Source organism: Callorhinus ursinus, unplaced genomic scaffold, assembly GCF_003265705.2.
Source record: "Callorhinus ursinus isolate GAN/ISIS: 27379988/994484 unplaced genomic scaffold, GSC_fseal_2.0 scaffold27, whole genome shotgun sequence".
NCBI lineage: Eukaryota > Metazoa > Chordata > Mammalia > Carnivora > Otariidae > Callorhinus > Callorhinus ursinus.
Genome location: NW_027397089.1, coordinates 11646065 through 11661797, shown reverse-complemented (window position 1 = coordinate 11661797; position 15733 = coordinate 11646065). Strand labels below are relative to the sequence as shown.

At 35.1% G+C, this 15733-nt stretch overlaps 1 protein-coding gene across 1 annotated transcript in view; it reads left to right on the top strand.

Moving 5' to 3' along the window:
• ETNK1 (ethanolamine kinase 1) overlaps positions 1-15733 on the top strand; it is a 67343-nt gene that overhangs the window by 29029 nt on the left and 22581 nt on the right. The window contains exons 3-4 of the mRNA XM_025879726.2: positions 8976-9116; positions 12079-12221. Of these exons, the coding sequence (XP_025735511.1) occupies positions 8976-9116; positions 12079-12221 (284 nt within the window). The remainder of the gene's footprint in view (positions 1-8975; positions 9117-12078; positions 12222-15733) is intronic.

The following is a 15733-nucleotide window of genomic DNA, read 5'->3' as shown; positions in this document are numbered from 1 at the left end:
ATGCCCATCACCCAGTGGCCCTATCTCTTCACCTTCTCCCCTCCAGCAACCCTCAGTTTGTTTTCAATGATTAAGAGTCTCTTATGGTTTGTCTCCCTCTCTGGTTTCATCTTGTTTTATTTTTTCTGCTTTTCCCCTATGCTCTCTTTTGCTTTTTAAATTCCACATGTGAGTGAGATCATATGATAATTGTCTTTCTCTGATTGACTTATTTCACTTAGCATAATACCCTCCAGTTCCATTCACGTTGTTGCAAATGGCAAGATTTTTTTTTGATGGCTGAGTAATATTCCATTGTATATATATGCCACATCTTCTTTATCCATTCATCTGTCGATGGACATCTGGGCTCTTTCCATAGTTTGGCTATTGTGGACATTGCTGCTATAAACATTGGGATGCAGGTGCCCCTTTGGATCACTACATTTGTATCTTTGGAATAAATATCCAATAGTGCAATTGATGGGTCATAGGATAGCTCTATTTTTACCTTTTTGAGGAACCTCCATACTGTTTTCCATAGTGGCTGCACCAGTTTGCATTCCCACCATCAGTGTATGAGGTTCCCCTTTGTTCGCATCTTTGCCAACATCTGTCGTTTCCTGAGTGGTTAATTTTAGCCATTCTCACTGGTGTGAGGTGGTATCTCATTGTGGTTTTGATTTTTATTTCCCTGATGCCAACTGCTGTTGAGCATTTTTTCATGTGTCTGTTGGCCATTTGTAGGTCTTCTTTGGAGAAATGTCTGTTCATGTCTTCTGTCCATTTCTTGATAGGATTATTTGTTCTTTGGGTGTTGAGTTTGTTAAGTTCTTTATAGATTTTAGATACTCACCCTTTATCTGATAAGACATTTGCAGATACCTTCTCCCATTCTGTCTGTTGTCTTTTTGTTTTGTTGACTGTTCCTTTGCTGTGCAAAAGCTTTTTTTTTTTTGTACAAAAGCTTTTTATCTTGATGAAGTCCCTATAGTTAATTTTTGCCAGTGTTTCCCTTGCCTTTGGATGAAGCCTTATTTATTGAGACTAGGTAGAAGAAGGACCAATCTATGATAGTGAAAATCAGAAATCTTTAAGTAATTTTTAATTACCTTCTGATACATACAAATAAAAATTCATGGTTTATTTAGTGCAGAATTATATTAATGAAGAGATTTTTTTATAGTTTTTTTTAGTTGTATATAAATTTACTGATAGAAAACAATTTCTCTGAGGGGGTTGGGAGAAAAAAATTAATCAAGTCTTGTTAAGAACAATATTTTTATAACTGATTTATTTAATTAAAAATTTTTTTTTTTTGGTAGAGCTGCTGGGCAGTGAACTAAAAATTTCTTTTTACCTGTAAAATACATATAACAATTTACCATCTTAATTGTTTTTAAAGTATAACATTAAGTATTATTAAGTACATTCACATTATTATGCAACCTATTTCCACAATTATTTTCATCTTACAAAACTAAAATTTTTAAAGATTTTATTTATTCATTTGAGAGAGACAGACAGCATGAGCATGGGGGAGAGGCAGAGCGAGAAACAGACTCCCTGCTGAACCGGAAGCCCAATGTGGGGCTCCATCCTAGGACCTGGAGACCATGACTTGAGCCGAAGGCAGACGCTTAACCATTTGAGCCACCCACGCACCCCCAAAACTAAAATTTTATATACCTTAAACTGCAACTTTCCAATTCTCCCCTACCTCCAGCCTGGGCAGCCATCATTCTACTTTCTGTCTGTATGAATTTGACTGTTGTAGGCATTTCATAAAAGTGGAATCACACTTTTGGCTTTTTGTGATGGGCTTATTTCACGGAGCATGGTGTCTTCAGGGTTCATCCATGTTGTAGCGTGTGTCAGAATTTCCTTCCTTTTTAAGGCTAATACTTCATTTTATGTATCTATACTGTGATTTGTTTATCCATTCATCCATGGATGGACATTTGGGTTGCTTCCACCTTTTTGGCTATTGTGAATAAGATTGTTACAAACATAGGTGTACATATATCTTTTCAAGACCCTGATTTCAGTTTTTGAATATATAACCAGAAGTGGAATTGTTGAATCATATGGTAATTCTGTTTGTAGTTTTTTGAGGAACCACCATACTGTTTTCCATATCAACTGCACCATTTTACATTCCCACCAACAGTGTGCAAGGCTGCAGTTTCTCCGTATCCTTGCCAATACTTACTATTTTGCTTTTTTGATAGTAGTCCTCCTAATGGCTATGAGGTGTTCCATCACTGAGGTTTTGATTTTCATTTGCCTAGTGATTCGTCATATTTAGCATTTTTTCTTATGCTTGTTGGCCATCTTATGCTTGTTGGCTTCTTGGGGGAAATGTTAATTTACTCGTTTTCTTCTTTTTTTTAAAGATTTTATTCTTAAGTAATCTCTGCACCCAACATGGGGCTCAAACTCACAACCCTGAGATCAAGAGTTTCAGGCTCTACTGACTGAGCCATCTAAGAGCCGCTGTGTATCCATTTTTTAATTGGATTGTTTATTTTTTGTTGTCAAGCTGTTGTATTTTATATATTCTGGATATTAAGCCTTATCACATACATGATTTGCAAATATTTTTTCTCATTCTATAGGCTGCCTTTTCACTCTGTTGATTTTATCCTTTGATGCAGTTTTAAATTTTGATATAGTTTAATTTACTTAATTTTACTTTTGTTGCCTGTACTGTTGATACCATATGCAAGAAATCATTGCCAAATCCAGTGTCATGAAGCTTTCTTCCTTTTTTCTAAGAGTTTTATAGCTTTATTTTTTAAAAATTTTTTAAAAGATTTATTTGAGAGAGTGAGTGGAGATAGAAAAAGAGAGCATGAGAGTGGGTAAGGGGCAGAGGGGAAGGGAGAAGCAGACTCCCTGCTGAGCAGGGAACCTGACACAGGGCTAGATCCCAGGACCCTGGGATCATGACCTGAGCCGAAGACAGATGCCTAACCGACTGAGCCACCCAGGTGCCCCAAGAGTTTTATAGCTGTAGCTCTTACATTTAGATTTTGATTCATTGAGTTAATTTTTCTTTATGATGTAAGGCATTTGGATATCCAGTTTTCCCAAGAGCAGCTGTTGAAAAGACTGTCCTTTGCCCATTGGATGGTCTTTGTACCCTTATCGAAAATCATTACCATAAACTTGAGGATTTATTTCTGGGCTGTTTGTTCCATTGGTCTATACGTATGTCATTGTGCCAGAACCACACTGTTTTGATAACTGTAGCTTTGTAATAAGTTTTGAAGTCAGGAAGTGTGAGACCTCCAGCTTTATTTTTTTTCAAGGTTGTTCTAGCCATCTGGGGGTTTCTTAAAATTACATTTGAATTTTAAGATGGGTTTTTCTATTTATGCAAAAAGCACCACTGGGATTTTTGTAGGAATTGCACTGAATCTATAGATTACTTTGGGTAGTATTGACGTCTTAACAATATTAAGTTTTCCAATCCGTGAACATGGGATGTCTTTCCATTTATTTGTGTATTTAATTTTTTTTGGCTGTGTTTTGTAGTTTGGAATATACAAGTCTTTCACCTTCCCTGGTTGTTTTTTTTTTTCTTTTAAAGATTTTATTTATTTATTTGACAAAGAGAGAGACAGTGAGGGGACACAAGCAGAGGGAGTGGGAGAGGGAGAAGCAGGCTTCCCGCTGAGCAAGGAGCCCGATATGGGGCTTGATCCCAGGACTCTGGGATCATGACCTGAGCCGAAGGCAGACGCTTAACGACTGAGCCACCCAGGTGCCGCTCCCTGGTTAAATTTGTTCCTAAATATTTTATTCTTTTTGATGCTATTGTAAATGAAATTGTTCTCTTAATCTCCTTTTTGGATTGTTATTGTTAATGTAGAACTGCAGCTAATTTTTACATTTTACTTTTGTATTTTGCAACTTTGTTGAATTCATTTATTAGTAAAAACTATTTTTCTTAACAAAGACATTCTTCACAAATTGCATGTTTTGTTGAGGCCCAATTTATCAAAAATTTTAGATGAGTATGGAACTTGTAATTAGGACTTAATTTTTTAAAACTCTTAGCAAGGACTAGTTTTCTGTAGCTGCTGTGCTTGTGGTTGAACTATACTTTTTATTTCCATGAAGATGTTTGTATTATACATAGATTTTCTTCTTAATTTTGCTAAGAAAAGATAGACCACTAGTTCTAAGATTCATAGAAATTGACGTGAATTCTAGACTTTAAGAGAAAACTTATACAGGGACGCCTGGGTGGCTCAGCTGCTTCTCTCTCTGCCTGCCTCTGTCTCTCTCTCTCTCTCTCTGATAAGTAAATAAAATCTTAAAAAAAAAAGAAAAAAAACAAAATGTGTCTTGTCGAAGAACAAGTAGTATTTCAAATGGATGGTCACTTTGTTTTTATATAGCAAGGTATTAATTTTGTTATAATTCTTACTATATGAGATTTAGAAAAAATTCAAGATAGGTTTATTGTCAGGTAGATTAAAATCTAATAGAGGGAGGATCCCTTGGTCTTACAGTAAGTTTCTAAATCTACTCGGAGTCTGTTGCCAAGATAATGACTCTCATTCATCGAGTATCTGTTAAAGTACCTTCTCCAAGTGCTGAGTGTTATAAGAGGTAAAAGAATAGTCTTTGTCCCTTATAGGATAACTTAATGGTAGTATTTATCAATAGGGTTGATAAAACAGTCTCAATTATTTTTTTTAAAGATTTTATTTATTTATTTGAGAGAGAGAGAATGAGAGATAGCACGAGAGGGAAGAGGGTCAGAGGGAGAAGCAGACTCCCGCTGAGCAGGGAGCCTGATGTGGGACTGGATCCCGGGACTCCAGGATCGTGACCTGAGCCGAAGGCAGTCGCCTAACAAACTGAGCCACCCAGGTGCCCAAAACAGTCTCAGTTATTGCTATTATTATTTGCTGCTATTCCATTTTGAATTCTATGGGAAAATGCTACAAAACATTTTATATAACACTGAATACACTTTTACCTATTATAGATATGATACTATCATTTAATATTGATTTTGTTCCTTATATAATCTAATTTTATCAGTGTACCTATAGATAGGGCAAATATATTTATAATCTACTTTAAAAGATACTAATCATTAGCTCTTAAGCTCTGTATCCAAATCTTTGATGTAGATTTTTTTTTTAAAGATTTTGTTTATTTATTAGAGCGCACTTGCACACAAAATCAGGGGGAGCAGCAGAGGGAGAAGTAGCCTCCTCACTGAGCAAGGAGCCTGATGCGGGGACTCCATCCCAGGACCCTGGGATCATGATCTGAGCCCAGTGCAGATGCGTAACTGATTGAGCCACCCAGGCATCCCTTGATAGAGCTTTTTTTGTAAATATTACTTTTGCTATAGTATGATCATTAATATTTTAGTTTCTTTTACATTTGAGTAGGTATATATTAGTTTAGGCAGACTTTTAAAAGATTTCATGTAAAAGTAGTTCTATTTCATCTGTAATTTCAGAAATTTGTTTAGAGGAGAAAATTATATTTGATAAATTTTTTAAAGATTTATTTGAGAGAGAGAGGGAATGTGCACGTGAGCAGGAGGAGGGGCAGAGGGAAGGAGTCTCAAGCAGACTTCCCACTGAATGTGGAGCCGTTTGTGGGGCTGGATCCCAGGACCCTGAGTTCATGACCTGAGCTGAAACCAAGTCAGACGCTGAACCGAATGAGTCCCCCAGGTGCCCCTAAAGATTATATATTTTAAAAGTAATCTCTGTACCAACCATGGGACTCAAACTCACAACCCTGAGATCAAGAGCCACATGTTGTACCAACTGAGCCAGCCAGGCGCCCCATATATTTGATAAATTTTTGATAAAAATCACTATCATTTGGAAAACTTTACTTTTGTAACTTCATAGTTTATGTCCATTTACTGTTTATTGTAACTGATAGGAAATTGGTGTGAAATGGGAAATCAGTCTATAGGATCTTTGTATGTGAATGTGAATGTGAAGTTCATGTTGTCATTATTAAATGTAAAGTTTTCAGTTGATTAAATTTTTACATAAGTTTTTTCTGGTATTCATACCATGTTAGATTTGAAGGAGAACATCAGGGTTATACAATAGGCCCGTAATTATGTTTTTCTTTTATCTTTTTTTTTAAGATTTTATTTATTTATTTGACAGAGACACAGTGAGAGAGGGAACACAAGCAGGGGGAGTGGGAGAGGGAGAAGCAGGTTTTCCGCTGAGGAGGGAGCCCGATGCAGGGCTTGATCCTAGGACCCTGGGATCATGACCTGAGCTGAAGGCAGACACTTAACGAGTGAGCCACCCAGGCACCCCTGTGTATGTATTCTTGTAGACATGAATATGTGACCTTGTGGAAGGTCAGTAAAACAATAATTAAATTTTATGTAAAGCACTGTTTGCTAATTTGTTTGAGAGAGATGAACCAAGGCACTTATTCCTTTTTTTAATTAATTTTTTTAAAAGATTTTATTTATTTATTTGAGAGAGAGAGAGAGAATGAGAGACAGAGAACATGAGAGGGAAGAGGGTCAGAGGGAGAAGCAGACTCCCCGCTGAGCAGGGAGCCCGACATGGGACTCGATCCCGGACTCCAGGATCATGACCTGAGCTGAAGGCGGTCACTTAACCAACTGGGTCACCCAGGCGCCCCCAAGACACTTATTCCTAAAAAGATTGAAGATTTTGATATTTTGATAATATATTAGGCCTCTTGATAATTGGAAAATTCAAACTGACTTGAAGAAGAAGGAATTTATTGGTACATACAACTGAGAATACTGAGTTTAAACATGGGTGGGTCAAGGGACTCTAACATTGTCATTAGGGGAGTATTACTCTTCTGTTTTAGTCTGTGTTAGCTTTATATTCTGGCAAATTTTCCTTAAAAGTGGCAATTATTGGGGCACCTGGCTGGCTTGGTCAGTAGAATGTGAGACTGTTGCTCTCAGGGTTGTGGGCTTGGGCCCCATATTAGGTTTAGAGATTACTTGAAAATAAAACCTTAAAAAAAAGGGATGGCAATTATAATTATCAGAAGTTGCAGGCTTATCTGATCAGTTTAGTCATGGTGGGAGGAGGGTAGGGAGTAGGGACGTTCTTCTACTAATAGCTTCAACCAAAGTAGCATCAGTCACAGTCCTGAGATCAAATCCTTTTGGCTTAGTTTGGGTAGCATGCTCAGAACCAGTCATTGTGGAACAAGTATAGAAGGATGGAATGCTCTGGGCGAAGTCTGTGTCATCTTAACTCCTAAAATTAGTGCTGTGGATAGGATAGAGAGTTAGGATTGAGGTCAGCTCTGTATGAACCACATGAAGTAAAAGTAAAGGGGATGGAGGTTTCTCTAAAGGAACATCAGAACTCTTTTGTTACTATAAACCAGGTAGAGAATATTCACTGTAGTATAAAAATATGTAATCACAGTACTGCAGTGGTAGATTCTCTGTCTTAATTGAGCAGTTCTCAAATATTTTTGCATATTTAATCTTTTGAGAAACTTTTAAACATTTTTTTTTTTTAGAAAGGGGTAGCGGGAGGGGCAGAGGAAGAAGGAGAGAATCTTAAGCAGACTCCATGCCCATCGTGGAGCTGCTGTGGGCTTGATCTCATGATCCTGAGATCATGACTTGAGCTGAAATCAGGAGTTGGATGCTTAACTGACTGAGCCACCCAGGTGCCCCAGGAAGCTTTTAAATATCTTGATGCCTTGGCTGTACGCAAGACCAATTAAATCAAAATTTCTAGGGGTAGTACTTATGCCTCTGTTTGTTTTATTAAGTTTCCAGTTTGATTTCAGTATAGAGCCAAGCTGCAGAATTGGATCATTGTATCAGTGTTTCTCCACTTGATCTTAGCCAAAGGCCGAGAAGCGATATATATCAGTGTTTCTCAAACTTTACAGTGGATTGAGATCACCTGGAGGTCTTGTTTAGAATGCAGAGTGCTGGGGCCCACCCCCAAAGATTGTGATTCAGTAGATCTGAGGTGGGACCTCAGACATTACTAGGTAGCGCAATGTTAATAGGTCCTAGAACTGTACTTAAAGAGCATTACATTAGGGCGCCTGGGTGGCTCAGTCAGTTAAGTGTCTGCCTTCAGCTCACGTCATGATCCCAGAGTCCTAGGATCTAGCCCTGCTTCAGGCTCCCTGCTCAGTGGGGAGTCTGCTTCTCCCTCTACCTTTTGCCCCTGCTCGTGATCTCTCTCTCCCTCAAATAAATAAATAATATATATATATATTTTAAAAGAGCATTACATTAGCTTGTGAGCATCTTCCAAATTAGCCAGTTTTAAGTTCTTTAATTTATAGATTACTATTAAGTCATTTTCTCACCTACTAGTCTATATAGACTGGTAACTTATTTCTGTTTTGTGTGCTTATTCTTAATGTTAGCATCTGCTGTTCTTTGTTCTACAGATAACAAAGATAGCATGGATACAAGTATACACAGTTTCAAATTTTATTGTTGAATCAAGAAGATTGATTCTGACATAAAATCTTAACGTTTGTTCAGGAAATTTGTCTTTAACACAGTTACAGAAATTAACTTCTATAACCCATTCATCTGCCCAGTTACCTTTTTACTTTAGTCCCCTTTTGTCCTTTAACCTCAGTGACTGTAGAGGATCAAAATTCAAAATGTGTCTCTGATTAATGTCTAATGTGGGCCTTGAAATCATTTATAATGTGTATTGGTCCTAACCATTATTTATGTAATCAGAATAGACCACCTGCTTCCAGACACTCATCCTCTTTTGGACACAGTATTTATTCACTGAATTGATTGTAGGTGTTTCTTCCTACTGATGCTTTAAACATTTGTTTGCCTCTCCTTGTGAGAGTTGACTTGACAAATTATTTTGAATCTTAGGTAAAAATGAAATCGTGTTATAAAATGAATGCACATCAAGTTAGTTTACTCATGAGTAGACGTGAACCCTATGATGCTTAACATTTTCTTTTTATGCTGTTTTGTTTTCAAACAGGCTAATAGCACGTCAGCTTGCTAAAATCCATGCTATCCATGCACACAATGGCTGGATTCCTAAATCTAATCTATGGCTAAAGATGGGAAAATATTTCTCTCTCATTCCCACAGGATTTGCAGATGAAGACCTTAATAAAAGGTAAATTTACTTTTACATTTGAAATCGTTTTACCTTGTTTTGCTATAAAGTTTCAGAGATAGCTTACAAGGTTTTTGTGTATATAATCTGGTTTGGTTGCTGTCTTTGCATTTGATTAAATTAGCACTGATTTATTTGACTCTTAGGTGGCACTACATTAATATAACTGTCTCTCTCTCCCAGCCAATTCAGAAACAAAACAGAACAGCAGCAACAACAAAAAACAGCCTGCAAAAGCCTGGGGTAGGGGTGGGGAGTGGGTAGAGGTGACCAGCCAAGAAACAAATATAGAACAATTATTTGGAAGTAAACATAATATAATGATTGCTATGAATGGTGCTTTTTGCACAGAATGAGTTGGCCATGGAGCCCTTTTTAAAAGCTGTTTTAAATAGGCCTAGAGATTTGCATTGGGACAGTGTAGTAATATTAGAGTGTGAAAAAGTTTGGATTGTCTTAGTTTACTGAGACTATACTAAAGTCCTAGATAATGAGGTTGAAAATTCAATTACTGGAGTCTTACTCAGCTTTTCTAAAACTGACTCCCCAGGTTCCAAGTAAGGTATTTCATTATTTTTTATTAAAAATAAATGAAAATCTAAATAATTTAGATTCTTAGCATTTAGAATCTAAATTATATGGACATGTTTTTATAGTGATTACTACTAGTACAAAAATTAGGAATTCTTTTTTCTCCTTTATATCTAAAACATACTCCCAACTTGTATTCAGGAATTTTTCATTTTAAGAACAGTAGAGACAGGCAGGACCTATAGAGTTTTTCTTGTTTCTTTTTACTTATTATAATTCATTAGAGAAAAATAGCTGTATTGTTCTGTTGAGTTATTATTTCAGAGATTAGTTTGATTCACTCAGTGTATGTGTTTTTATTTGCAGGTAGTTTGTCAAACTTTGAATTTGATAGGAATAGTATACCCTTTTAACTCGGATAGGCAAACATCTGTAAATGTGTCCAATGTGCTAAATACTCAAGAAATGACAGCATAAAACCGCAAAATCCTCTTTTGAAATAACTATTTTATTGAAAAATTTAAAAATAATGAAATATGTGGCAGTAAGGAATGTATGATTTTCTTGACTATTTTTTTTTTAAGATTTTATTTATTTATTTGACAGAGAGAGAGACACAGCGAGAGAGGGAACACAAGCAGGGGGAGTGGGAGAGGAAAGAAGCAGGCTTCCTGCCAAGCAAGGAGCCTGATGTGGGGGCTCGATCCCAGGACCCTGGGATCATGACCTGAGCCGAAGGCAGACGCTTAACAACTGAGCCATGCAGGCGCCCCTGATTTTCTTGATTTTTTAAAGATAATGCAGAGTTCAGAGGCAGTATTGTATTGTGTGGGTTAAGAGTACAAGACTCTGGAGCCAGACTGCCTAGGATGAAGCCTTAATTCCTCCAGTTAACAGTTCTGCTGTGTAACCTTGGGCAAAAGAAAAATGGAAATAATAAGAGTAGTATATTTACCTTTTAAGAGTTTTTTATGAGGGTTAATTGAGTTATTATATACAAAGTATGTAGAACAGCGTGCAGAAAGCACCCTGCCCTAGTACATGATATACAACTAAAACATTAAAAACAATTAAAATATTAAAAATCTGGGGACGCCTGGGTGGCTCAGTTGTTAAGCGTCTGCCTTCGGCTTGGGTTGTGGTCCCAGGGTCCTGGGATCGAGCCCCGCATCAGGCTCCCTGCTCAGTGGGAAGTCTGCTTCTCCCTCTCCCGCTCCCCCCACTTGTGTTCCCTTCTCTCATTGTCTCTCTCTCTCTCTGTCAAATAAATAAATGAAATCTTTAAAAAAAATATTAAAAATCTGTTTCATACTCTGTTCCTTTTTGTTTGTATATGATTGTAATTACCATGTTCAATCCTTTTAGTTCTATTATTTCTATTCAGCTCTGTATCTTTTAAATAGATTTTTGAACCATAACAGTTACCATCTTGAAAAGAGTGTATAAGGATTACTTTTGGTAGCTGTGTGTAGAGAAGAATGCAGTAGTGGGAAAATACAGGCAGCAACCACCTGAATTAGGCAAATTCATTAAAGTTAAGTTCATTGATAGAGAATCTTTATCATATTGTAAAATGGAAAATAAGGCTGTAATTTGAGAGACTGTAGAGAAAGAATGAAGAAAGCTAAGGTTAAAGTGTTAAGGGAAGAGAAAGCATAAACTAACAGCAATTTTGTAAGCCAGATGGTGCTATTGAGGAATGAGTGGTAGTACTCTATTTTTGTTTCATTTTATTTTTATCAAATGAATATAAATATAGTGTAATAAATAGTACAGAAGAGTGTAGAATTAAAAAGCCATGATCTCCAATCCTGTTTGCCACTCTACCTACCATACTTCCCTGTCTCACTACTCTGAGACAATTTCTATAATAGATAATGGAGTATTCTATGATATGATTGTCATAGATAATATCTGATGATTATCAGAATTGATTAGGTTTATCAATAGTAGATCATGTCTGTTGACTTTGATAGATAAATTTAGCTGACTTGTACTGCATTCACCCTTCAAAGCTTGAAATAGATGTTTTAGTTCTTTAATAAACTGTCTTTATAACTTTAATATACTTAAGCTTCTTTTTATTAAACTCTTTGTGTCTTGGAGATAAATGTAAAACATTTAGAATAGTGCTTAGTAAATGTTAGCTATTAAGTATATATATTACTTTCCTTCCCCAATTTTGTAATAATAGATTTTTTGCTTTTCTGCCCTGCATTTTAACTTGCTTAGTTTCATTTTATTCATATTCAGCTCATTAAGTAAAGATTTTCCTTTATTCCAACTTGCATAATAATTGGCTTGTTTTAATTCAGGAGTCTATGCAATTGAATGGAAAGAATTTACTAAAAATAGATTTTAATCTTTAAACTTGAAAAAAGTCATTAATATAAACAATATATAACACTTTTTTTTTTTTTTTAAACAAAAGGTTCTTAAGTGATATCCCAAGCTCTCAGATTCTTCAGGAAGAAATGACTTGGATGAAGGAGATTCTTTCCAACCTGGGCTCACCTGTTGTGCTGTGCCATAATGACCTATTGTGTAAGAATATAATCTACAATGAGAAACAAGGTAGGTATCTGACCTTAGCAGTAAGTAAAGTTGATTTCTTTGATGTTCTTAGTGGTCCTTTGATCTTTGTATCAGTAAATTTAATTCAGATCTAAGGATTAAAAACATTCATGAAGTCTTTAAAGATTTTCTTTATGTTATAAAGTCATGGTAACTGCTAAATTAGGAATATATATTCTCTATTTGTATAAAATATGTTTCTTAGAAAGTTTGGTTCTTGTTAAGAATTTTAAATGAACAATAATAAAATGACTGTTTTTAAATTTAACTGTGAAACCTATTTGGTAATTCATGGTTTGAAAATGTACCTGCTTATAATGGGGGTTATTGAAAAACCAACTGACATTGGACTGCTCTTAATAAGTTATAGGATTTTCTCAGTATTGGGAAGGACAGCAGTATTATCAGGTGTTCTATTACCTGTTTATTCTGATTTGTTCGATATTTTGATGCTAGGGAGAGAGCCACAGGTGGAGGAAATGTTACATGTACTGGTTGAAATTTATATCTATTAAAGTAGTAATCAAGAAGCTTTGGTAAATAGTTTTAACATTTTTTTAGGTATAGATAGTGATACATTTTGGTGAAATGTTTTCTGTGATCATATCTTGCTGTATTCAAAATCTCTGTTTCCATATTTAAGAGACACTGGTTGTATATTATTATTGGATAAAGTGGTTTGAGGTTTGGTTGCTAAAACATAGATGCCCCTTCAATGCTAAATTGAAATTTGAAAATATAATTTTGGTTGAAGGATTATTAATTCAAAAAGTTTGAAACTATGAAACTTACATTTTAAAGGAAACCAGTTTTGAGTATAGTCATTATAGTTGGGAGATTATTTTCAGTCAAGAATGTGTTTTTGTGAAGATACTAAAGCCAAACAATTCTGATTTAATGGTCATAATTCTATGAAATTACTATCATGACCATTCTTAATAGATTTTAAGTTGAGACTGTTCTAATGCAAAGGTTGTTAATATTGTAAATGACTTTAACTTGAAGAAAATCAACCAAAGAGCACTGTCAAGGATGGTAGACTGAAGCACATATTCTTAAAAACATGTTTGAGTATCTTTTATATCTTATATTTTAGTATGGATTAGAGATTCTATTTCTTAAGAATACATTGAGCTGACATCTTTATTTTGAATATTGTGAAGTCTTTGTGTGGAAGCATTTTTTTAAAAAAACTTAAGGTGTGTCCTAAACCATGGAGTACTTGACAGTGTCCTTTATTATTTATTGTCCATTTATTTTTTCTAATTGCCATGTATATATTACTTTATATACTAGTAACCAAATCTCAATGCCATTTGTGAGACAGAAGTATTAGTTATACATTAAAGCGATGTATTAGCTTTTTTAAGTTCAGAGCAAGACCAAATAACACATTCTATATAATGGAATTTCAAGTGAGGGACTTCATCTTACGTTTGAAGTGGACACTCAGCTTTATTTTTAACTGCAAGTTAATCAGAGAATCTGTTATTTCCTTTGGAATATATTTTAACTTTTCATATTTTTATTTTATAAGTTTCTTTTGCATATTCATTTCACAGAGCAAACTTATAAAACTAAAATATAAGGGACCAAAAAAATCAGATTACTTTGTCTTAGGTATTAAAAAAACGCATTTTTACTTTTAATCAGTTGCCAATCTAAATTGTTTATCAGTGATATGAAAAGTTCTCATATTTTCAAACAAAATCTTTCTGTTTCAGTTTGACTCTTAAGATTTCAAGATTGTCATTTGCTTATTTTACCAAGAGTTACCTAAGTCATATTTTTGTGTCTAATTTTTCTTCCCTACACAGAAGAATGAATTTCACAGTTCAACAAATGTAACTATTTTGATATATTTTTTTAGAGTTTTCCTTTCTTCTAGGAGTGTATTGTGTACCATTTGTTTCTTCTTGTCTTTGTTGTTATATTTGTATGTTATGGATATGTTCTTTTTCCTTACCAGTGGTTTTATAGTGTCTTTTAGGAAGGCAAGTTTGGACTTTATGGCATCCATTAAAAAAAAGGAATCAATTGCTATGTGTTTAGTTGATACATAGCATTAAGAAAATACGGTTGGAATGTTCAAGTAAGAATCTAAAACTCATGAGAGTGTGGCAAGAGCTTTGTTCTGTGTATTATCTAACTTTCAAATTAGGAGCTAATGGTTTTGAAGTAATATAACTATGACATATTTGCCTTTAGTTATAAGGAGAAGATACCATGCCTTGTGCTTAAAAAATTGTAAACTCTATAAATTTAGTAAATTTAATGAACAAAAAGATTGTAGCATTAGTACTTATAGCTGCAATCTCAAGGAGGATAATTAAAATTAGAAATAGGGACTGCAAAAGTTCTTTACCTTAACTGGTTAACTTGTTACAGTATCTAAAAGCCAAGGGTGAAGTCTTTGGAGTTTAAAACAATTTCTACATAGAATAAGTGATTAAGCTGCATATTATATTCACAGATGTGTTTAATTTGTTATCACTTGTTAAGTCATTCGTGTGATCTGAGTTCAGGACTTCACTATTTTGTACCTACTTGAGTTAAAAATATGTAAACATAATAAGATGAAAGCTAAGGGATTGGCTTTAACATCATCAAGGTTAGTATCTCTCTGTAGTATGTTTCAGACCCTTCATTTCTCAGAAGTGCAGATTTTAGTTAAACTTCATGAATTTATACTGGATCAACTTGTAGTCTCCATATGTAATTTTCAACCATAATAACTGAGATTTTGTTTATTGTCATCAGGTTAAACATTTCTAAGTAACTCTTTTTTTTTTTCCTAAGTAACTCTTAAAAGCAGATGTATTAGAGCTTAATTACAACTAAGAGAAGTTAGAAAGAATGTACATGTTGGAACCAGGCACACAGGTTCACATCCCTGCTCAATCACATATAGAAGTAGGTGATACTAGACAAATTATTTTATCTTTTTTTTTTTTAAGATTTTATCGTTAAGTAATCTCTTACACCCAAAATGGGGCTTGAATTTATAACTGCGAGATCTAGAGTCACATGCCCCACTGATTGAGCCAGCCAGGCATCTGCATTTTATCTCTCTCTCTTTTTTTTTTAAAGATTTTATTTATTTATTCATGAGAGAGAGAGGCAGAGGGAGAAGCAGGCTCCCAAGGAGCAGGGAGCCCGATGCGGGACTCGATCCCAGGACCCTGGGATCATGACCTGAGCCGAAGGCAGATGCTTAACCATCTGAGCCACCCAGGCGCCCTGCATTTTATCTCTTTATTAAGTGTTTATATTTGATCCTTGACTTTCTGCACCAGAATCACCCAGGGTACTTGGAAAAAAATGTAGATTTGGGGGTCCCATCTAAGGCTAACTGAACAAGAATTTCTATAAATGGGCTTAGGAATCTGCATGTTTAACATGTTTCTATGCACTGCTTATACTTTTTGATAATCTAGAACTTTTAATTTGCTTTATTTCTAACTTAGAGGTAATATCTATTTCAGATGGTTGCTGACAAAATTTTAGATAAT